Source organism: Phyllostomus hastatus, unplaced genomic scaffold (assembly GCF_019186645.2).
Source record: "Phyllostomus hastatus isolate PE091 unplaced genomic scaffold, TTU_PhHast_1.1 phas_contig_40, whole genome shotgun sequence".
In the NCBI taxonomy this organism is placed as follows: Eukaryota; Metazoa; Chordata; class Mammalia; order Chiroptera; family Phyllostomidae; genus Phyllostomus; species Phyllostomus hastatus.
In genome coordinates, this window is record NW_025333872.1 from 2,544,163 (window position 1) to 2,568,201 (window position 24,039).

Genomic DNA, 24,039 nt, shown 5'->3' on the forward strand with positions numbered 1-24,039 from the left:
TGTTCTCTGCTCTCAGACTTGTGAATACCATAGAAAAGGCTCAAAAAAAGTGTTTTGACCACTGAAAACACTTCTTGCATCTCTGAAATCTTCTCTCACCCCTTGACATGCCTGAAGCTATCATGGCTTTTGATAATGCTGACTGGTTCAGTGTGGACAAAACACGCAGTTGGAGAACAGCACCCCTCACTACAAGTGATGCTGAGTTTCATCCCTGTAATGACCTCTCATGCCAGATGGGCTTGTTTCTCTGGTAATTACAGTGTCCACAAACCTGTTCTTTCTCCAATGGAAATGCGGGCTTTTTTAAAGTAGGTGACACCTTGTATGTAGCATGTTTAAAACTGCAGTGCACTGGGCTGAAATAAGTAAACAAATGCTTCACATTTTATGACTAGGAAAGTAGCCTGGTTTCTAAGATCCTTCCCAGTGAGGACTCTCATCAGTACACACACAGTGAGGTCTGCAGTCTATAAAAGGATCTGGGAGGACCCATGACCCTCCCCACAGCCCCCATCACACAGCCCACAAAATTAAAAGCCTTGATAATATCAGGTAATGCTTCAGTACTATTAAACTTCAAATTACTTAAAAGTCACAAAAATTTTTAACATTTATATTTAATATTAAAAATCATACCCATAACAAATTTAAAACCAAATTACTTATTTTAGTTAAGCTCTAGAAGTTCTCTATATGTTGGAATAGTTTCCACTCCCACTACTTTATAATATTACTTTCCTAAATTTCTTGTAGGTAAAGGATTCCATTTAGGGCACAGCAGGTTTTAGGAAAATTCACACTTATGACCAAAGAATTAGAAAAAGACTTGCAAGTTACATTCATGCTCCCCATTCTGGTCATCACCATGTTTTTAGGACGTCTGTCACTATGTTATGTGTCCCAGCATGGACAGGACTTGAGAAAGAGAGGGGAAGTGAATGCCTCTGTAAAGGCAGAGTTCTGTTTTAGGTATACCAAGGCAGGGGCATCTTATCACCCCGATCTAAACATACAAGGTACATGTTCAGAGAAGCTACAGTAAAGGCACAGATTTAAGACTCTAGTCAAACTATGATCCTTGCAAGAGCTAAGTAAAAACCTGAGGGCATAGGAAAAAGGAATAAAAAGAAAAAGTCACTCATGATATCTAGAATGTCAAGACCTGGATGGACTATACACAATGCCAGACTAAATAGTACCTGAAACTAAAACAAACACAAAACACAACAAAATACAACACAAAGCACCCAGACAAATAATTAAACCAAAATTAAAAACACACTTTTGAAAGATCAGTCTGGAAGTATTTCCTTCCAGGAAACTTGACTTTCACAATGACAATTCAGTTACTCTGGTCTTATTCAAATTATATGTAAGCATTTTCTTGAGGTGAACTTGGATATGGACTGATGTGTCCATGAAAAGAAGATAGATTCACACTAAATAAAAGCCAAAAATACCTGCAGAGCCTTAGGAAGTGTGAGCACTAGATCAATATTATACAGACTTCCTGATCTTACCCACCATTAAACACAGAAAAGCCTTCAGTGTGAAAGGCTTTGCCTGACTATCATAAGCATTCCCCACATAGCAAATCTCAATGAATCACTAGAACATTTTCAATTCTTAACTACTAGTAAAATACTTATATTCTTTTATGTTTATTGGAATTATTATTTTGACTATTTCTAAAAATATAAGCCCTCCCCTATGTAACTAAGCTATATGGCATTCAAATCCACCAGACTTTAGTCAAAGCTGATTAAGGGATGAATTTAGATCAATTAATGGAATAACAAAATATTTAAAGATAAAATATCCAAGTATATGTACAAAATGTGATTGTAATACTTACCTATCAGGCCCTTTTCAAGAGTGAAGGTTTTGTTTGTAAACATACATTCAAAAGCCACAATGTGAAAAATCTTGTTCACTGTGTTGTGAGTCCCAACTATTCGAATATACCTGGGGGTAAAAAGAAAAGAAAATCTGTTGAAAAAAATGAGCTTCCATTGCAACCAATCCAAAAATAATAGAATAAGACATATTACATATAATACAGTGTACCAGGGCACGAATTAAAGGAGACTCTGAACTTGACTTCAGACCCTGCTCCTTAGGGCTAGCAAAATTAGGGAGATACCACTTTCCAGAGAATTAAGTAGATCTTAGATTTGATTTACCTAGAAAATCAAGCCAGGTACTGTTCAGCTCGAACCCCGAATGTCAGTGCAATTATACGTCCATGAGACATTTATGCTGGAGACTAACAAACAGCTTCTATTTTCACCTTGTGGTTAGGAATGCGCTGGTGCAGAGGTGCACAAACACACGCAAAAATCAAATGCTTTTCAACTCAATAAAAGATTTCATCCATTGGAGACAAATGCATGAAATCAATATTGCTTTCTGGTTTAAAAGAAAACCCACAGAAACTACTGGAAATGATTCAGCTTCTTGTATTTTAATATTGCTCCCAAATCCTTGCTAGGAAGTTAACCCTTTATACTTACCCCAGCCCCCCCACTTGAGTGCTGGGGAAGCCTTCTCCTGACCTGAGGAAGTGATGTGCAGAGGTGACCCAGCCTGCTCTGCAGCCTCACTCCTGGCCACACGGATCTGGCATCTGCACACAGTGCAGAGTTTCACAGGGCTGGTCTTGAGCATCTTGGCCTGTTCCCCCCTGTATCTCCCTGGAGGCTTCACCTCCAACAAATAAGCATTAACCTTGGAGTGACTTGTTCCTTTCACTCTCCAAAGGGATCCAACAGTTCACAGGTTAATGAACAGACAAACTCACTCTTCTGAGTGTCACAAAAATCCAAGAGGAGTGTGCCACATTCTTGTTGGAATTCAAAGGAAGAACCAGGAAAATAAGTTTATTAACTGATAATGCTCTACCAAATTATGAACTATGTGCTCTTACAGGATGGGACATATTAAATGAACAGATTTCAATTAGGAGACGACAGACTGGGCCAGGGTTCGGCAATATCCTCTCCACACTGTGTAAAACCACCTCCAACTTAGATGATATAATTTTACTTCTGAGTTAATCGCTGTTCACTAATTTGGTAATTTCCTTACATTTCTCATCACTCCAAGTTAACTGTATAACGTAAATGCTGATTTAAAAAATTCACATTAAGGAGATTTGGAGGTTTTATATCATCAGTATTTTCCCTCCTGTTTCTTCAAGCCTGAATCTCACAGCATTCCCTGTGCACCTCATTTAGCCATCTGCTCCTTGAGACGAGCTGATCACTCATCTTCATAACCAATATAAATGCTATCTCCTGGACTGAGTTCAGCATGCCCACACACAATGCAGAGTGATGCTGTTTTCCCAGTGTGGAGAGTCAGGGCAACTGCTCCATTACCTGAGCTCTCTGGTGAAACAGGAAGTTGAGTCCTGTTCTCTTGAGCCCTCAAGGCAGACAGAAGTTCCTGAATTTACTGGGTTTGGGTGGATAGTTGGGGTTCTTTCAAAATAAGTTCTAGCCCTGACTGGGGTGGCTCCAGGGTTGAGAGCCTGCAACCTGAAAGGTTGCCCTTTCCATTCCTGGTCAGGACACATGCCTGGGTTGCGGGTTTGGCCCCTGGTTGCAGGCGTGTGAGAAGAAACTGGTGTTTCTCTTGTATATTGATGTTTCGCTCCTTTCTCCTTCCCTCCCTCTCTCTCTAAAACTAAATAAATAAAATCTTTAAAAAAATCTAAATGGTCTGAGCAGAACAGATTGTGTTGTTCTTTAGTGTTGATGGTGACACGCTCTCTGGGCTTTCTGGAAGGGGAGGGGTGTGTTAAGCCTGGCACCTTGGCCTGAATCTAATTTTGTCCATTTCCTTAAACCCACAGAAACTTAACCAGCATAGCATTTTAAACTGCTTATGGTCGTGACAGCCTGAGTGCTGCTGTCTGCAACTTTGGTGGGAATGGAGGGAATGTGGTTTGGTGGAATTTGATCAGACCATTTTCCTGTTCCCTAGTTCCACTAAAGGAGAGACAGCTCTTCTAATACTGTGTAAGACAGAGAAGCCAGAAAGTGACTAATAGGACCTTTTCCCATAGGCATTTCTTAAGGTTAATAGTCCAGCTGACTAAGGGATGCAGTAATGATCCCCCCTCCCTTTCTTTCTTTTTAAAACATTATATATGGAACCAAGATCTCATAGTCATTTCCCAAATTTTACCCCCTGCCTCGTTCCCCAATTATAAGGAACTGAAAATAAAAATTGTACTGGAATACATTTTACAGACTTAATGATAGTGTTTGTGATAACAAAAAAGATAATACATATGGTTGGAAAAGGACCGAGAGATGCCTCCAGATGAAAAGTTCTATATAAATGAAGATACTATTATCTCTGCTACATAATCCTGAGGTCAAACTAGCAATTTACCACTGTATATCACACTTCTTGATTAGTCTGTTAAATGTAATGCTCATAACAAGTTTAATTATTCCATTTCTACAATACTTTCTAAGTCTCCATAAAATTATAGCATAATTTACAGAAATGGCATAAAGTCCCTATTCAAATACACATTTAAAAAATGGTAACAAAGTCACAAGAATGAACGATGCTCCTTTTCTCCAGCAAGTTGCTGCTGAGCATATAGGATTCTGTCCTTTACTGAAAATCTCAACTACAGCTAGCAAACAGGCTTCACATCATCCCCCAGCCTCACTGACTGGAGCTTTACATTAAGAACATAGAGGCCCTGTGCAGCTCAGAAGGAGAAGCAATGTGCCATGAGCAATGTCTAGATGGAGAGGGAGGCAGCACAGATTTTCTTAATGGGGCTCACTATGGAGTCTCCCCGAGGCAGGACAGAAGTTATTACTACCTGAGATAGTGAAAATCCAAGGGATGGGGGTGGAAAAGAGTCCCCTCTTCTTTACTTTTTGAAAAGCAGAGCAAAACTTGCTCTGGGTCATAACACTTAAACAGGAGAGGTAGACACCACATGTTTTTTTCCGTCATGAAAGATTTTGAATAATAAGCAAAGTTTAAGATTAATTTTTTTCCTTTTAACGTCATCCTTTCAATACACAGTCAGACTCAGATTTAGCCTGATAATAAGGGCAGTGACAGCTAGTGACTTCATCAATGTTCAGGGAGACTACTTTTGAAAAATGTAACAGCGATATTTTGTTCTCTCGCAGGTCCTCAACAGCAGTGCAGACAGTTGGAAGATAATTAAAACTTAAACAGCGCTAAGGAAGGCAGATACGCGACAGATTGGCCATTTCTTGTGAGGATGAATGCCGTCCACATGAGCCCCACTGTAACAGTGGGCTTCCCAAATTCTCCCTTCTCTATGTCAGTTGTTAGCTGCTGACAAAGACTGGGTCCTGAACACAGTCCACAAAAGGATGTTTCTTTTCGATGCTGAAGTCTCTAGGAGCTATAATATTGTGGGTGAAAACAGATTTTGTCTTCTTCAATGAAATGGAATCTAAAACCTCCAAGGATAGCACTCTGAAACTGAAAGGCACTAGAGTTTTGAAGAACATGCTTTGGAGTCTAAAAGAACCAGGTCTGTAGCCCAGCCCCATCATTTAATTAGCTGTGTCACTTTGGGAGGAAAATGCTTTAAGCCTTTTAAGCTTTAGTTTCCTTCTCTATAAAAGGAGGTCAGTAACACAGACCTTATAGAATATAAATGAGGTAAGTATGTAAAGTGTCTAATGGCAGTGCTTGGCAAAGCAGGATATGTTTAAATAAAAATTTAAAGAGCAGATCGTTATATACAGAAGTTCTTGGCTTGAACTTTGAGAAAACCATTGTCTGGGAGAGAATTCCTACCGTGGATGTTAAAATGGTGCATCGATAATGAGACAGGCCCAGGGGCAGACTTCAAGAACCCAGGCAGGGTCTCATCCTTCCTCTTAGGGTACAGCAGCAAAGACACTAAGGGCCACAGTAAGAAGCTGCATCCCAAGTATGGATGACCTGGCTCTGTGGTATTTCTGCTTTAAGGCCCTAGTCGGTAGAAAAGCTTGTTTAAAATGCATTTGACCTGACTCAGCTATGCATGAGAAGGCAAGGGAGGAATCTTTTGCCCACGTTTGGTCCAGCAACCCATAACCAACAGAACATTTCTTTATTGTACTAAATCTAGAAGTTTAAGAAAAACAGAATTTCCTAATAGTAGATAGACATCAGAATACTGTGACCTACAGGAATTTTGCTTTGGAGAGTTCATCATATTCCCTGTCTGCTCTAGGAAGGTACAAATTCCTATTCTCACCTATGTTTCCATCATTTCTTATCAGGATGCTAGCAGATTTATTTCCTAAGTCACACACATCACATCTTTAGCATACTAAGAGAGAGAGAGAGACAGAAAGACAGAGAGAGAGAGAGAGAGAGAGAGAGAGAGAGAGAGAGAGAGAGAGAGAGAACCAGCAACTTGTATATTCCTAATTTAAGTCCCTTGGTATTTATTCTCTAGTCTTCTCTAGTCTTTCTAGTCTTTAGTTCTGGTGGAGTACAAGCCTACTTGTAACAGGTTATACTACAAGATAAAACTGAATTCAGTAAGAAATATTTAAATGAGCTCTCAAGGGATCAACTAAAGCCAAAATCCATCAGAATTCTATTTTTTGGTAGACAAAGTTTATTCTCAAAGGGAACTTTGTATCCCTGGGTTAAACAAAGACCCTTGAGAAAACTAGAGTTGGCCTAAGACTGGTACAGAAGAAGGGATCCTTCCCATGCCGGCTCTCCCTCTAAGGCAGCCACAGAAAACTCAGAGGAGAAAAACTGTTCTTGGCTGTGGCCAGATGCAGTGACATAACAAAAACTCTAGCTACAGCTTTCCTAGGGATTTGGAACCATGTGGAGTTTGGATCACCGTTTCTAAGATTTCCTATTTGACCTTTCCTTTGAAGGATATACTAAGAATGTACATAAACAATTCTCTAACCCCAAACGCAGGTAATGTCTGTGAGTTTCCCTAGTCTAAAATTTTCTGTCTGTTCTGGGTCCAATGCTAGTGCTCTTATAATCAAACCAGACTGAAGGGGGAAGTGAATTCAGGTCTTGTTGCTAAGGCAGCAAGTAGAAAACAGTTTACTGCCAGAATGACGAAAAGCTTCTAGAAAAAGCATGTTGCAACAGAAAAGATTTGTTAGTCTTACAAAACCTTCCCTCTGGCTGATCTGTGGAGCTATAGATTCTTGTCCACTGACTTCAGCAAAGGCCCCAGCAGCATTTGCTTATTTGGGAGAGGAAGAATTATTGGGAGGTTAAACACTGCGTCCAGAGTTAGCCTAAGCAGAGGCTGCTGTCTCAGAGAGCAGCCCTGACGCTGTGGGACAGTTAGCCCTGCAGAGGGAGCAATCCCGCTCCACCGCCTCCACCACTCAACCTGAAGGGCACAGCAAACCAGTCGTCTGTGTCTCAGAGAAAACTGATGGTATGCACATCAAGTATGCAGAAGGGAAAAGATGGGCAAATAATTACTAACACATCAGAACCCAGCGCTACAATAATAGGCAGTCATTCCAACTTTAGAGATAAATATTTAAGTGCTGTTTTTTATTTGGAAGAAATAAATGAATTTTGAACAGTGATGGGCTTTTTTTCCCATCCTCAAATATGCAGAACCTAAAATCTGCCATGAAAATATGGCTTCAACTTATGAAATTATATTTGGAGTTAATATCACAAAAATAATTTAATTGTAATGTTTATATAAATTATATGAAAATAATATAATATGTAAAATTTGTGTAATTCACTCAAATTCTCTGCTTATATATTTACTCTTATAGGCATATTGGGTAAGTCTGCTTTCAATCAAGATTTAAACATGTACAAGGCATAAGAAATTGTGTTAATCACTGTGAGGAATGGACCCAAAAGACAGGACATAAACCTTCATCTAGAGAAGTTTATAGTGCAGTCTAGAAGGGAAAACTAAAATACGCAGAGATGAGGAGAAAGACAAAAGAGCTTCTTACCTATTCACACATGGTAGTCTAACCTTCAAACACCAAATTTAGCAATATGAACTTTAAAATGAACATGGCTAAAAGAGAAATACACACACACACACAAATGATGACTGACTCAGCCAACAAATATTAACTGAGTATCTACTGTGTGTCAGCTACTGTTCCTGGGTGTTGGGATATGGAATTGAATAAATATAAAATCTCTTCCCCATGAAATTTACATTTCAGGTCAGGAAACAGCAAGTTAAAAAGTCAAATAGTTACATACTAGTTGGTAGGTGATCTATTTTGCACAGAACTTTACAGACCATCTTGTTAAACCAGAAGGATAATAGTCTGAAACCTGTCTCTGCAAGAAGAGAAGAAGGTCAAGGGGGGAAGGCACAACTCTGCCTGAGAACAGGGATAAAGTGTAAATGAGTCTGGGGTGTAGACACAGTATACCTATTACAGACATTTAAGAAGATATAAGCAAAAATTTAATTAAGTAGGCCTCTTTGAATCTGGAAAGAGGAACTGATTTGAATTTCATGGGAAGAAATGTGTTATTTATTTTATGGTTTAGTTTTCTTTTCATCTTTGTTTTTTTTAGACAGTAATTTTCAAGGGACTGTAGAGACAAAATGGGAAGTAGAAGATATAAAATGAAAAATGAGCTTTAGAGAGAAGGACAGAGGGAAGGACAGAAAAAGAGGGGAGAGAGGGAGAAAGGGAGCATGAATATGAATAAACCAATCCCTTCTCTATCTCTGTTATGTGCTAATGTGAACAGATCCCCATGTGGGAATACTGTTAACCAATCTTATTACTCAATAAAACATTTGAAACCAACACAAAGTATATTTTAAGAAATAGAACTAAATTACCAAAAGTTCAACATTTGCATTTTTTCATTAACTTTTCCCCTAGTCTGAAATGCTAGGAGAGAGAACATTTCACTAGTTTTATCTTTAAAATGGCTGCATTATCTTTTTCAGTTTATCCAATAGGCTATGCATTTCCATGAATGTAGACAAATGAGTCTAATGGAATTGTGCACTAGAGAAAAAGCAGAAGAAAATTAAATTTGTTAGTTTCCCTACATATTTGTAAGAACTCATTTGGTGGTTATGACCTGTAGCAAGCCTGCTTTAGAAACATGAAGGGTAAGGAAAGTCTCTCTCTCTTTCTCTCTCTCTAGTTCTCTATCTCTCAACTAAGATTATGATGGGTATATGCCATTTATTGTAACTTAAAATTTTGAGGGCTGGAGGAGTCCATCTTCTTTCTTCCTTTTAGAGTGAAAAATTAAATAGTGAAGAAGGCAAACAGAAGGAGAAAGGATTTGCCACTTCTCAAAGAAAAATCTCAGAATCCTTCTAAGCATGTAAACATTTGACACACTAGGAAATAAGACAGGAACTGCCCAAGATAGTCAGAATAACAGGAGTGAAAACTGAGCATCAAAGCCAAGGGAGTAATAAGGAGGGCATGGGGAGTAAGGAAATCACAAATCTTCAGCCCAGACCCCTGAGAAATTAGCACTGGAATCAAAGTAAATGCTCCCATCTTCTGAACACACCCACATGCTAGCCTTGGAATGCGTCACCTCCTTCCCCGTTATCTCCAATCAGGCTGGAGACTGTGCTCAAAGTTCCACAGAACATCTGCCCCTCAAAGGTTCTGTATTGTTTACAAGACATGTAAAGAAACCTGTGTTGCAGGTAATAATATCTCCTTAGAGAACTAACTAAAAAATATTTGGGGAAACCAAGCCAAACCCATAAAAGCCCCACACTAGTCCCAGACTGCTTCAATGTTCACAAAAACTATCAGACACCCTTCTTCACCTTTGGGGAGTTCTGGACCTTCACCTAGATAATGCGTCAGGGGAAAAAATCTAGAGATTTGCTTAGCACATAATTCAAGCATCAGTATAATTATGTACAAAGCAACCAACCAGAGGCAGAGTAGTCAAAGTAAATTTAAAAAATACTACCAAACACTGGTGAGAAGTATTTTTGTCTCGGGTACCAAATGGGTATGGATATGTACAACGTGCTAGCTCGGGGACTGTTAAAGCTGGAAGGGCACGACTGATTTCACTGTGGAAGCCTGTCCTCCCATTTCCAAAGAGCATGAAGGATTACTAATTTCAGCACTACTGGTATAAGAGATCTTGCTGCTAAAATCTGTCAATGTGTTATCACTTTAACATAAGAAAAATAGAAAAGAAAACAGCAAGATGCTCTAAGCAGCACTACTTGGTGGTTTACAGAGTCAGCAGTTTATAGTAAGGCTGAGCAGACACGGGAGTTTCAAACCTAACACTCTGCCCAATTGTTTTAAGAAACCTCCCCATATTCACACCATTTGTGCTAGGAGTCCTATGCACAGCTTAAGTTCAATTTTGAAGACTATACCCAACCCATATTTCTGGATTAGCAAGAAGGATGAGAGATGGAGTACTTGGCAAGGATTGCTTTTCCCCTACCCAAAGCTTCTTGAGAATTCAACCATTCATGACCTAGACTTTACTGGTACAGCATTAGTGCTAAGCCACTGATCAGAAAGGAAATGTCAATCTTTACACTTGTTTCAGAAATTCAAGGAAAGAAAAACATATGAGGTAAAGGCATATAAAGTAAAATGTGTACTTTGTAAGAGAGGATTTATTTTTTTTAATAAACAGAAAGGCTCTATGATATTATTAATAGTCACTACTACTGCTGTGGTGTTGGGATTCCTCATTAAAATAAAACTGACTTAACTATTTCTTTTTCTTCTTTAAAATTTTTTATTGTTGTTTAAGTATAGTTGTCTCCATTTCCCCCCACCATTTCCCCTGCCCCACCCATCCCCACCTCCCTTCTCCATCCTACCCACCTTTGGCTTTGTTCATTGGTCCTTTATATGTGTTTCTTGATGTCCCTTTGATGCCCCCCCCCCCCGTTATCCTCTCCTGCCTCCCCTCTGGTTACTGTCAGTTTGTTCTTTATTTCAATGTCACTGGTTTTATTTTGCTTGCTTGTTTGTTTTGTTGATTAGGTTCCACTTATAGGTGAGACCATATGGCATTTGTCTTTCACTTCCCGGTTTATTTCACTTAGCATAATGCTCTCCAGATCTATCCATGCTGTCTTTCTTTCTGCTGCATAGTATTCCATGTGTAAATGTACCATCGAGACTTCTCCAGGGAGGACATACAGAGGGCCCAGAGACATATGAAAGGATGCTCAGCATCACTAGCCATCAGAGAGATGCAAATTAAAACCACAATGAGATACCACTTCACACTGGTCAGAATGCCATCATAAACAAATCAACAAACAAGTGCTGGTGAGGTTGTAGAGAAAAAGGAACCCTCATACACTGTTGGTGGGAATGCAGACTGGTGCAGCCACTGTGGGAAACAGTTTGGAATTTCCTCAGAAAACTACAAATGGAACTGCCATTTCATCCAGCAATTTCACTGCTGGGATTATACCCTAAGAATCCTGAAACACCAGTCCAAAAGAACCTATGCTCCCCAATGTTCATAGCAGCACAATTTATGATAGCCAAGTGCTGGAAACAACCTAAGTGCCCATCAGTGAAGGAGTGGACCTTTTTCTTCTTTTACATTTTAAACAATAAAGTTTTACACATATGTAATTTAAGAAGTTGAACAGCCTGTAAGGTTTATATAAAACATACTCCTCACATGATCTATTTTCTCCCTTCACCACTACCTGTTTTAGTGGGAGTTTTAGGATTTATTTCATATCTATAATTATCCTGCTTGTAATGCTACTTCTTGGATTTTCAGTTTTAGGCTTTATCTACAAATATTTAGCTATCCCATCTCCACATGCACCCTTTCCTATCCCCCCAATTTGTTTATTTATTTAATTTTTACTTATTGATTTGAGAGAGAGGGGAAGGAAGAGAAGGAGAAGGAGGGAGACAAAGAGAAAGAAAGAGAGAGAGAGAAACATAGATTTGTTGTTCCACTTATTTATGCATTTCTTGGTTGCTTGTATGTGCCCTGACCAGAGATTGAATCAAAACAAAGCCTTGGTGTATGGGGACTATGCTCTTAACTGAGATACCCAGCCAGAGCCTACTCCCTCCCAATTTAGATTAGATTGTAACTTTGGCTGACTCAATATTCAGTGTTTATATTATGATTTTGTAAACATTAATCAAAACTAATATATGAAGTAGTTTCCTGCACAATTTTTTCCCTACTAGAGTTAAAAATTGTCTTGGTTTTTTGTTATGCTTACTTTTGTACTCAACACTAATTCACCTCTTCTGTCCCAGCTCTCCCTTACTTGAACTAAAGCTCTTCTCAAGACATCTGACACATCGGGTATTTCTAGCAATTTCTTCTTCTTGAAAAAGTCTCCTCCTAGGTCTTTTGGCTGGTTTCAATCAAGTCTGATCACTCTCTAAATCTTAAACAAGCTGTCATCCTGGGATCTGTCTTCACCATCATTCTAGAGATTCCTTTCATCTTCCTCCCACGCTAAACCGGCCCTCTCCTGTGTCTCGTGTTGTTTCCTTTCCTGGTCCACTCTCTTATCTTTATGGAGAGCATCCCCAATAGCTTTTTCCAATGGAATTTGGAAGGTAAAAATTTTAAGGCTTTGTTTGTCTGAACATATCTTTAGTCTACCTCCATATTTGGTTGGTAGTTTGGCTGGATATAGACTTTTAAGTTGAAAGTAGTTTTTCTTCAGAACTTGAAGGTCTAGTCTACTGACTGTCGAGCTTCTAGTTTTGCCAGAAGCCATTATGATACATGACTTGGCTTCTCTCCTCTTCCTCCTCCTCCTCCTTCCTCTCCCCTCCTCTTCTCTTTCTCCTTCTCCTCCTTCCTTAAAAAAATGTCCTGCTATAGAAGCATGTAGATTTCCTCAACATTTCTAGTATTCCGAAACTTCATGATAACATGCCCTGGTGGGGGTCTGTTTTCTTCCAGTGGGCTGGGCACTCAGATGGCCCTTACAATCTGAAACCCATGTTGTTCAGCTTTGGTAAATTTTCTTGAATTATTGTTATCAACTTCTTCTTCTGGATTTTTTCTAATCTCTCTTTATGAAACATTTAGTTTTAGATTGGACCTCCTGATCTTCACCTGCACTTTCATACTTTCTCTAGTTGCTGTCTTATTGTCATTTTGTTCTCCTTTCTGGGAGTGTTCTTTATCATCTGTGCTATCTACCAAGTTTTTCATTTTTGCTTTAATATTTTAAATTGCCAACTATATTTCTTATTCTTCTAATGTTCTCTTTTTATGGCATCTTCTTCTTGGGCTAAGATTGCCATATTTACTCTAATTCTCTGAAGACTCTAATCGTCTTGAAGTAAATACGGCAATCTTAGCCCAAGAAGAAGATGCCATAAAAAAGAGAACATTAGGAAAGTATTATTATATAATAAAATAAAAATAAAATATTATTATTATATTTTAGTTTTTATTTCCCCATATAATTTTTTTTCCTGTTTGTTTCCTATTTGTTTTTTCAGATGTCTGGTTGTCAAGAAGGTTTCCAGGAAAAAACCTAGACATACAATAGAAAATTGTGAAAATATAGTTGCCTGAATGTGTCAGTTGCCAGGAAATCCCCACTTTCAGATTCTTTAGCTCTTGTCTGGTCAGATTGCCTAGGAAGATGTTTTTAGCTCACTGCATGGAAGGTATAGGCTTGACTAACAGAGTTCTAGGAGTTCAGGGCAGGGGTGTGTGTGTGTGTGTGTATGTGTGTAGGGATGGAGGGCAAGGTATTACTGAGAGGTGGGGTCTCAGCACTTGACCACTTAATCTTCTTATAGTACAACCTTTCTTAACTGTGTATGGTGTCTTTCTAGGTTTAGAGACTCATTTTATCCTCATCAAAGAATAAATTTTCAAAGTCAGACAGAGAAAGACAAATACTTTATGATCTGATCTCACTTATATGTAGTTTCTAAAAAAGCATAACTCACCAAAACAGAGTAGAATAGTGGTTGCCAGGGGCTGGGGATGGGGTGGGACAAAAGGAGAAGTTGGTTAAAAACTTATGAAGACAGGGAAGGAAGTTATAAGATAAATAAGTTCTGGTGATCTACTGTACAGCATGGTTGATACAGGGTGCAGCCAAGAGGGGGGCCCCAAACAGGGATTTGGAGTGGGGTCCAGAAATCAAGGTGTCCAGGAAATATTAGAAAGACATATAACATGTCCTCACCCCCTTCTCCTTCAGGTGTTAGTTAGGGGAAGGGACAAACAGAGCAGGGCCATTGAGAACTGTTTTGCATAGCAACAGCCTTGCAGCTACCCTCTGGCATGGTCATTTAATATATCTATAACCTTTAAGTGGTTGCATAGATATGTTAAATAGCTGTGACCAGGCTTTGAGCCAGGGGGATGGAAGTCACTTCCACCAAGATGTAACTGGAGGGCAGATCCCTTGAGTTACAGCACCTGTGTGAAAGCTTGGAGATGATTGGCTCCATGACATGGGACCACACCTGCCCAGGCTCATGATGGCAACCCAGTAAAGCTGGAAGGATATGGGAGTGCTGGAAAGTGTAGCTGATTGTGGGAGGAGTCGGAAGTGGGGCTGCAGAGGAAGACTGGAGCAGGGATTTAAAACCAGATGCAGCAGCCATTAGAGGAGAGAACCACTCGCTCTTTAGCAGAGTGGGGACTCTCGCAGTTCTGTGAGAGAGAATCACCCTACGACTTTAGCAGAGAACTGCCACTCGGCTTTGGCAGAGTGGCGACCTGTCCCCCATCCCTGCAGCTTTCTGGAGAGATCCATGAGGTTTTGCTAGAGTGCAGACCCTTGCAGCTTTGGTAGAAGAGGGCCACATGGCTTTGGGGCGCTCCCTTTGGCTGTGTGGCCTGGGAAGCAGGACAGACTTTGCCTGGAAGAAGGCTGAAAGAACTCTTGCCAGTAGGCCATGAGAAGGTGCCACATGGCTTTGGGCTAATTGGAGATCCTGCCTGGACAGTGACATAGCTGATTATGCCAGTGGCCTGAAACACAGACCTTTGCTTCTTTTCTGGAGTTACGGTACCCTGAATTAGGGCAGGGGGAGAAGGAAGCACTGTGGGCATCTGTGGGTATCCAAAAGGACTTTGATATTTTAATGAAGACATTAGGTCACTACTTTAAGTCTGTATAGCATTAAATAAACATTTCTTTTCCTTTTCACAAATTTCTGGCATTGAGAGATGTCTTTCCTACAAGGCGGCGGACATAACAAACCTGGGGGGGGGTTCCTTTTGGTAATAGCATATCATGTACCCGCCTTGGCCCTGTGTGGGTGTGTTCTGTAACATCGTGACTTCAATTAACAAAGCTGCATTATATACTTGAAAGTTACTAAGAGAGTAGATTTTAAATGTTCTCACCACAAGTGTACAAAAAAGGTACTGTGTGAGGTGAAGAAAGTGTTAACTAACCTTACTACGGTAATGATTTGACATTATTTAAGTGTATCAAAGCACCATGTTACACATCATCATATTAAGCTTATACAATGTTATCTGTCACTATATCTCAATAAAGCTGGTGGGGAAAAAAAAAGAATAAATTTCCAGTTTTTTATCAGAGTGGTGGAGAAGCAGTCAAAGATCTCTGAAGTGGGGGAGAGAATCTGGAGCTCTTCATTTTTTCATAAACAAAGAGTTATCCAATCCTCCTCATTTTAGCCTTTTCCTACTACTTCATACAGTGCAGCTTCAAAGACTAGCTCTTCTAATTCCTAAGCCTTTGCAGATTCAGTGGCTTAGAATTCAGTTTCCTTGAGCCTGTTAAATCATTTACCACTAGTTCATCTGCTTTGCAGCTTCCTCTTTCATGTTTTACCTCCTCTTCCTATTTTCTTTACCCTTGTAGGTTAATACCTAAAACAAATCCCTTTATCATCATTTTAGTGGAGTTTTCTTCGGAAGGGCTGAGACTTGTGTGTTCATTCTGCCACCATTTCCTGAAAAGCTTAATTTGATTCACAAGAGTGTGTCCACGCCCGTGGCTACTCCTATAAGGATAAAGGTCCAATCAAGATCTTTCTGGACTAACTCACAGAGTCTGAGACCTTAGGTCTTCCAAGCTGCCATGGCCACAGGGCACAACCTCTAAAACGGTTTGCTCCTTAGGACAATAAAATGGGAGATATCATCATTCCTCCTCACTTCCTTCCCTGCCTTCCGCCTGAGGGCTACAACTCTATTCCTCTCTGCCTCAAAATAACATTTTCACTTTGTTGCTGTTCCTCCTTCCTCTTCCTTGTGCCATTTCTCCCACCAGGTCTTCAACCAGTTGTCTCAGATTATTTAGCTATTTTATCTTCTGAACTGGCTTTTTGCCAATTAAATGTCCAAACAGGGATATGTTCAGACAGTCCCATAAATTATCACCATTCTGCAGAAAGATTCAAATCACTGAGTGACTTTGTTAGCCATGGTCTTCTCTCTAAAGGAAAGAGATGTGTGTGTGTGTGTGTGTGTGTGTGTGTGTGTGTGTGTGTAATTTCTACTGAATAAAAATAAAATAATTCAGCTCATCCTCACACTGAAACAGCTGCACAGACAGCATTGGCTGCTCTATTTATCTTGATAACTGTGGAAAAACACCATCTCCTCCACTTCCCGCTCCTTCCAGAACAATCACCACACTCCACATGCAGATGGGGCGATTTAGCCTCGCAGAGACAGACTTGTCTGGTGTCCTTCCTGCATGTTCACACAGCACCCTTCCTTTGCTGCTGTTGGCAGGACCCAGTTGGTTCAGATTACAGCTGTTGCAGAGGACCTGGTAGATTCAGCTTAGTTGCCTGGAGGCTTCCTAATGCCCCAGCTCAGCCAGCTCTATCTAAGCAGAGCCTTGAAAAGTGAATGCCAAAGTTGGAGAAAATACATACTGACATCCTCTAATCCTTAGAGCTATTGCAGCAGCAGCAGCGAAAGACAGGGGGGAGGAAAGATGAAGGAATACCTTATAGATGTGGGGAGCAGGGTGTCCAAGATTCTTCAATAAGACAAATGGAGAGCAAGATGCAGGTGAAATCGGGAAAAACCTTTCAACAAGGGTCCATTCAATTTTACTGCTTACTCCAGGGACAAAAAGGAAACTCTCAAGTTGTCTGTTTTTATTCAGTGAGTCAGACAGGATTTGAAGACAATAGGAAATGATTTCCAGCTGATTGTGAACTTTTTGTTAAGCAAGGAAAGTGCACAGGATGACCAACCATTCAGGTTTGCCAGGTAACAAGCTGGTGTTAGTGGCAAAAGTCTCACAGCCCAGAAAACTGCTCAGTCTCAGGCAAACCGGGATGGATGTTCACCCTGCACCCCCAATAGCTATTTCCCCTTCCAGACTCAAGTGAATGAAGCTGGGCTGCATTCACATTCTGCTCAGCGCCTTCCTTATCTTCCAGGGCCGCTCCTGTCACACACACACTCTTCAGCCTATATCATGCACAGTCTAACAGACAGGGGCATGAAAAGGCCAGCCTGGGCTTGACTCTCAGTAGAAAAGGGAGCTGTGTCATTCAGAGTTCTCCCAGCTTCCTTTCTAGAGTCCCTGTCAAAAACGCAAGCCTTGCAGCCCACACAGCTGAATCAGAGTGATCAAGGCAGAAACTGAAAGCACGACTCCTCTCAATGCCTGGAGAAACAGAGCATTCCCCAATACCTTTAAAATGCTGAACTCTGAGAGAAGAAAGCCAAGGAAAACTCCATTACACAGAGGCTGATAATTCAGGGTGTGGATTACTCAGGCTCTCTCCTCTGTTCTCTCCTCCCTCTGGCACTAGTTATTAGGCCATTTTACTGCTCATTAGCAGGGAGGAGGAGGAAAGAAAGGAGGGGGAAAGTCGAACTAGCCAATTTTTCTACTTATGAGCAGGTTTCCTAGGGAGGGTGTTCAAAATATTGATTAAAGTGGTTCCTCAGTGGGGAAAGAGAACTGGGAAATGGGGGTTGTAGAACTACTTGTTGATTTTAATCATTTGGTCTCTCTCAATTCCCAAATAGAATGAATTGCTGGTCCTCTATTTTCATTGACAGGCTAGCAAAAGTATGAATGTTAGACAAGAATAGAACCACACAAGATCTCATCTTTTAAAAAGAGTCCTTTGACAAACACCAGAGACAACTGGTAACGCTGTTGATTTACAAAATAAATATAATTGGATAATATATTAGCCTTAGAAAATGTTACAGCTAAATTACAAAAGTACCTCCAGTTTAGACTAAGTGTGATATACCAATTTGAGAAAGATATCAGAAAGAGCAATTCTGTTTTGGTTTATTCACTTAACTTCTCAAAGCCTTAAGTTTCCTCATCTTTGAAGGGGAAAATAACAGTAGCTAACTTGGGGGTTGGTTAAAGAATACACATGGTTTAAGCAGTCAGTACTTGACCAGGCACATACTGAGTGCTCAATCATTGCTGGCTAACATACAGTAGTAGGCACTCAAAAACTGACAAGTCAATATATTTAACATGATTAACTTAGCAAATTCTTATTGAGGAATTATTGTATAAGTACTGTTAGGTACTAGATATGAAAATAAATATGAATAAGTCAATTCCTAAAAGGCCCATTGTTTTGATGCAGACACGTAATTACAAAATATATTAATAAATGCTATTATACAAATTCTACACAAAATAGCATCATAACACAAAGAAATGGCACCTAATCCAAATTGGGAAGATCAGGTAGGGCTTCCCCAATGTGGTCTCTGAGTACTGAAAGACAGGGGGCAGGGGAAGGGGTGCCAGGGAAAAATGAGGCAGGAGGAAAAACCCAGGAAGAAGAGTGGAATGTATAAAGTCCAGGAATGTGACACGCTGAAGGGCTGGGACGAGTGTGGGCGGTGCAGTGGGACTGAGTTGGAAGCACAGGGTGTGGCTATGAAGACAAGAAGGATGATGGGAGACTAGAGAGAGACTCTGGAGTTAAGAGAGGGATCTGGTTTGTTAGTAAGTGAAAATGATTTGAGCATATTTCAGTGCTGCTGGGAAAGCTATGAGTAGAGGTAGAGCAATTCTGTTTTGGAGGTAGAGGTTGCTACTTCTAACCAGTGCAAGGGGGGAATGGGTTCTGACTTAAGGTTCCCCTTTTTAGTTTTAATGAGTCTGGGTCTCCTCAGGTACTTCCACTAACCTGTTCAAGTGTTGAGGAGGTCTTGATCAGTAGTTCCCAAACCTGGCTACCCACCAAAATCACCTTGGGAGCTTAAAAAAATATGAATCCCAACTTTAGAGATTCTAATTTAACTGGAATAAGGCAGAGATTTTAATGTAAAGCTAGGTGTGTGAACCAATAATCTAAATCATAATAAACATCTATAGACACACACATTTCAAAAGCAAAAATTAATTCCTTTGGACAATGCTCCTCTGAATTACCAGACTGCTGCTCCTCTTTGTCAGTGTACCTCCATTTACTTTTCTGGATCCTTGTTAGCTGCTTGTATCACATGCCCTATGTTTAAATCACGGGTCATTCCTTACTGTATTTCAGATACCTATGCCTTCCTCATATTGGTCTGCTCCTGGGCACACCTTTCTCTCCTTACTCCCTTACTGAGCCCTTACTTCTGTAAAGCTCAGCTCAAATGGCGCATACTTTATTTTAGCCACTATGAATACTGATTTATCACAAGAAGCAGTAACTTCTCCCTCATCAGTGCCCACAGCACTTCTACTACAGGGTATCTCACAATGCATGACAGTTCAGTGTACACTGTTGGCTTCTCCTACTGAACTTTGATTTTTTAAAAAGAGACCTTTCCCTGTTTATTTCCCTTTTCAAAGCACTCAGTACAGTGTCCAGCAGAGTACACTGAAGGCCCTCAGATGTTGGCTAAGTGAACAAATCAAAGTGAATAAACAAAATGTAATCATTTTAACAACTGCGGTGAAAAATATGAGAATTTTTAAGGATTGTTAAAATTTATCAAAGCAAATCATATTTTTATAAAATTACTATTAGAGGAGTATAAATTACCCCAAAGAGCAAAGTACAAAGAACTTTCCACTGGTGTTATATAGAGTATGAACCCAATGACTATGTCTTTGTGTAAATATAAGGGGGGACCCCCCCAAAAAAGCATTATCTTCTGGAGGGTGGACCCCTTGTAGTACATGCTTGCCCTGCTAGGTGAGTGCTCTAGGAACCAATCGGTATCAATGTACCAGCTGGCATTGATGTGAGAGGCTGCGTTTAGCTTCAGTGAATTTTTTTTGAAGACTCTTTCAATGTGTTTGCCATTCATGATGGCTGATTTACAAGTGCACCTGCCCACACCACAGTGAGTGTTCAAGCAGTTTTTGACCAAGAACGGCATGACCCCTGTGCCCCACCCTCCCTGTTCACCCAGTCTCACCCCAAGTGACTATTTTTTGTTTCCCTGGATGAAAAAAGTTCTCAAAGGGAAACATTTTCCCAATGTGGAAGAACTGAAGCCAAAAATGGTGGAAGCACTAAAAGGCACCAAAATCAATGAGTTCAAAAACTGTTTGGAGCAGTGGGAAAGAAAAGTCTCAATAGGTGTATTGCATCAAATGGAGCGTACCTTGACAGTGACTACAGTTTAAACACATAAGAATAAATACATAGTTTTTTATAAATAAGTTCTAATTTTGGGGGAGTCCCCCCATATGTCTAAATTAGATAGCATTTATTTTTTCAAAACTTCTTTTTATAAGGCAGCCATACACTGCTGAGACAGGCACAGCTGCAGGAATGAGGAGGCAGGATTTGATGAGTATAGCAGAAGAAAGGAAAAACACCAGTAAAGTTTCTAAGTGACAATCGTCAGCAGGTTGGAAAATTGCTTACAAATACAATAGAATTAAATAACCAGGTATGATGGCAGAGTTGCTCAAATATCATCACAGAGGATAGATAAAAATTCCTGTCTAGAAAGATGATGATGTTGAAATCTACCTTTCACTCATGGGAGTGTCAGTAATAGCAGAAAGTAGCCTAGAAATGACATGACTGGATGATTTCAGAGAAGAAAATGCAGGTAAAATTAAAAAAAAAACCACATCAGGACTACCTGATTATTGCATTAAGAAGGTAAATACTGTCTACTTGTATGGGATTCATCAATATCTCCTTTTGAAAAAGTTACTCTAATGCTGAAAAATCTGTATGTAATTCTGCCAATAGAATTATCATGAATACTCTGGGAAAACATAACTGGGAAAACAGAGAAGGAGGAGATAAAATTATTTATGTAATCAGAGAAGCACAAAGAGAAGAATATAAAAGACTTGAGAGGTATATTACCAGGAGTAATGGTAAGAAATTAAGAAAATATAAAATTAAGGTGCAGAGCAGACATTCTCTTAGCATGGTTTCTACTGCAGTATGAAAGCACCTTCTGGAATAAAATGCTAATTTTAAATGTCCTCTTAATAAAATGATCAGGTTGCTATAGCCTATTAGGCAGCAATTAAGACATTGTGAGTGCTGCCACCCCTTTCTCAGGTTGGCTGCAGCACGGCTGCCGCAGGAAAGAAGGCCTGTGAGTCCTGGGCACTCTGGGTTACCCTGGCCAGGTAAAGATGAAAGGTCATCACTCAAATCATTTAAAATTGGACACAACATTAGAGAAAATGCAGTGGAGCTGAGAGGGATGAACTAGAGAACCTAATGTAGCATTAAAAAAAAATCACATTCATTGGTGCCAAGGGACATTTGGAGGACACTGTGTTTAAGGTTTGGACTCATGTTGCAGAAATGAGTGTTAACTGTCCTTGACTCCACACACAGGAACAAAACTCCCTCCTAAAAATATTAAAAGCATCAACGACCTGATAGGGAATAGTTTAAATCTTCAGCTCACAAAATGATTTCCTTTTTTCCTTCTTTGGTTCAGTGGTGATGATGTCATCATGCATCTATGGTTTATTATTTTTATATGGACACAAAAGCAGATAGAAAATACATTAAAGTGATGTGTAATTTTCCATGCAAATGATTTCAGACTAACAAGAGTTGTGCTTTATGATTAAGTGGAAATTGGTTATTTGCTTTAAATATTTATGATAAAATGTTTGGAATTAACATTTAAGCTCCTCAGTCCACAAGATAAAAAAATATTCCTTGGCTGACCTTGGCAGCTTATGGTGATAGGGCATATACATATGTTACCTTCGCTGTGGAAGGGTTTTATATAATAAACCACATCCACAAATAGCAGTCAAATGGTTTTGTGCCTAGTTCTCCTACCAAACTGAGGTAACCTAGAGCAAATCCTTTAACCTTACTCTATTTCAGCTGTTCTAACAGGATAAAATAAAAATATTGACATATCAGACAGAAGAAAAACTAAGCCAAATAAGCCATTATGTGATGAATAATACAAGGTCCTGTGGATCTTGAGAGGTGATTTATTCCCTCTGCTCTAAGATTTCTCCCAGAGATTCCTCAAAATCATTCAGTAAGGCACCAGTTTTGTGTAAATAAATCAAGCCCTAGGAAAACTGAATCCTATGGCACAAATTCTAAAGCACTTGAGGGAGACTGCGCAATCCAGCCTCCAAAGGTGTCTTCAGGACTATGCTAAATTGTAATGCTTATAACATCAAGGCCAATGTCAAATGGCTCATAAGGCTAACATTTTAATTATGATAAAGAAAAAAATCAGTTAACATCTATTGAGCACTGAGTCTATGGCAGGCACTATACTAAATTCTTCGCCCATTTTATCTCATCAAATCCTCATAACTTATGAGGTAGACACTATCACTATCCCCATTTTAGAGATGAGTAAACTGAAGCACAATTGTAGTGTTTAACTAAACTGGGCAAGTTCACAAGCTGAGAAGCAAAGAGCTATGCTTTGAGTCAGGCTACGTCAAGGCTATGTTTCAGTACATTACCAGTGCTTTGCCAGCCAGCACAGAATGACAATGGCTGATGGGTCACAGTTCCCCACTATTTTTTTTAAATTTTTAAAAATTCCTCACCCAAAGATATGTTTACTGATTTTTAGGGAGTGAGTAAGGGGTTGGGGTCGGGGAAATCAATGTGAGAGAAAAACATCTATCGGTTGCCTCCCATATGTGCCCTGACCAAGGATCAAACTTCCAACCTTTTTGTATATGGAACAAAGCTATAACCAACTGAGCCACTTGGACAGGGCCTGTTGTTTTTCAACTTAAACTTGCATTTGTCCATAAGTCCCTGGCCATGGACGTGGATGCTAATATGCATAGCTATGTGAACTGAACTAAAACAAGTAAAACATGACACACTTATAATTGTGCTATACAAATTGGCAAGGTGACAGGCTACTAAACTGGTAATATAATCCCTGTGACTAAGTCAGTCTGTAAATAACATTTTTGTGTGCTCCTTAGTGAATAATTTGTAGATAATTTTTTAAAATTTTTCTGCTTTTAAAAATTAAAGGAAGGGCTGCTTACAAATTAGACAACTGCTGGTTTCCAGAAACAAGGTTCAGAAGGAATAATAGAAAACAGAGACAGCTGTTTCCACGTTAACTGGAGAACACTCACTCAAAAGGAAGAGATTACACATTGAACTTTGGCTTCAATCAGGTTCTTTAGTGGCTAAAGGTGAGCCACTTGGACAGGGTGAAAAAATACCAGTGATACCGCTTCGGAATTAAAAGGGGAATATGACCTATTTCATAAGTGAATAGGCTTGATTCATCAAAATGTAAAGAATTCACAAGTTAAATATTTTTTTTAAAAACCTGCTGAATCTGATTTTTCACTTGCCAAGAAAAAAGGCTCACAATTTTAATTTGCAAAAAGTGTCCCCCTTCCTTGCCTCCATGGTGACAACGAGTGTACCCTTAGAATGATGTGCAGGCATAGCTTGGCAGTTTCCTCCAGCTTCTTTTCAAGGAAAACCTTTTCCTGTCTACAGATTAATTCTGACAGCTATCTGGAGTTACCAAGGAACCACTCCATTTCCCAGCACTGCAGACACCCATCAGCTGACATGAAAAGCAGGGTCTGAAAAGGAAAGCTGTCCCCAAAGCACATCATATAAAGCATGTCTATACTGTTCACTTCGTCACAGGGCAGAACCACAGAGTATATGTAAAACAGAGGCC

General features: G+C 39.7%; 1 protein-coding gene across 4 annotated transcripts in view; it reads right to left on the reverse strand.

Annotated features, from left to right (window-relative positions):
• BTBD9 (BTB domain containing 9) overlaps positions 1–24,039 on the reverse strand; it is a 454,104-nt gene that overhangs the window by 156,054 nt on the left and 274,011 nt on the right. For all 4 annotated transcript variants that reach the window (XM_045843294.1, XM_045843293.1, XM_045843295.1 and 1 more), the window contains exon 7: positions 1,859–1,968. In XM_045843294.1, the coding sequence (XP_045699250.1) occupies positions 1,859–1,968 (110 nt within the window). The remainder of the gene's footprint in view (positions 1–1,858; positions 1,969–24,039) is intronic.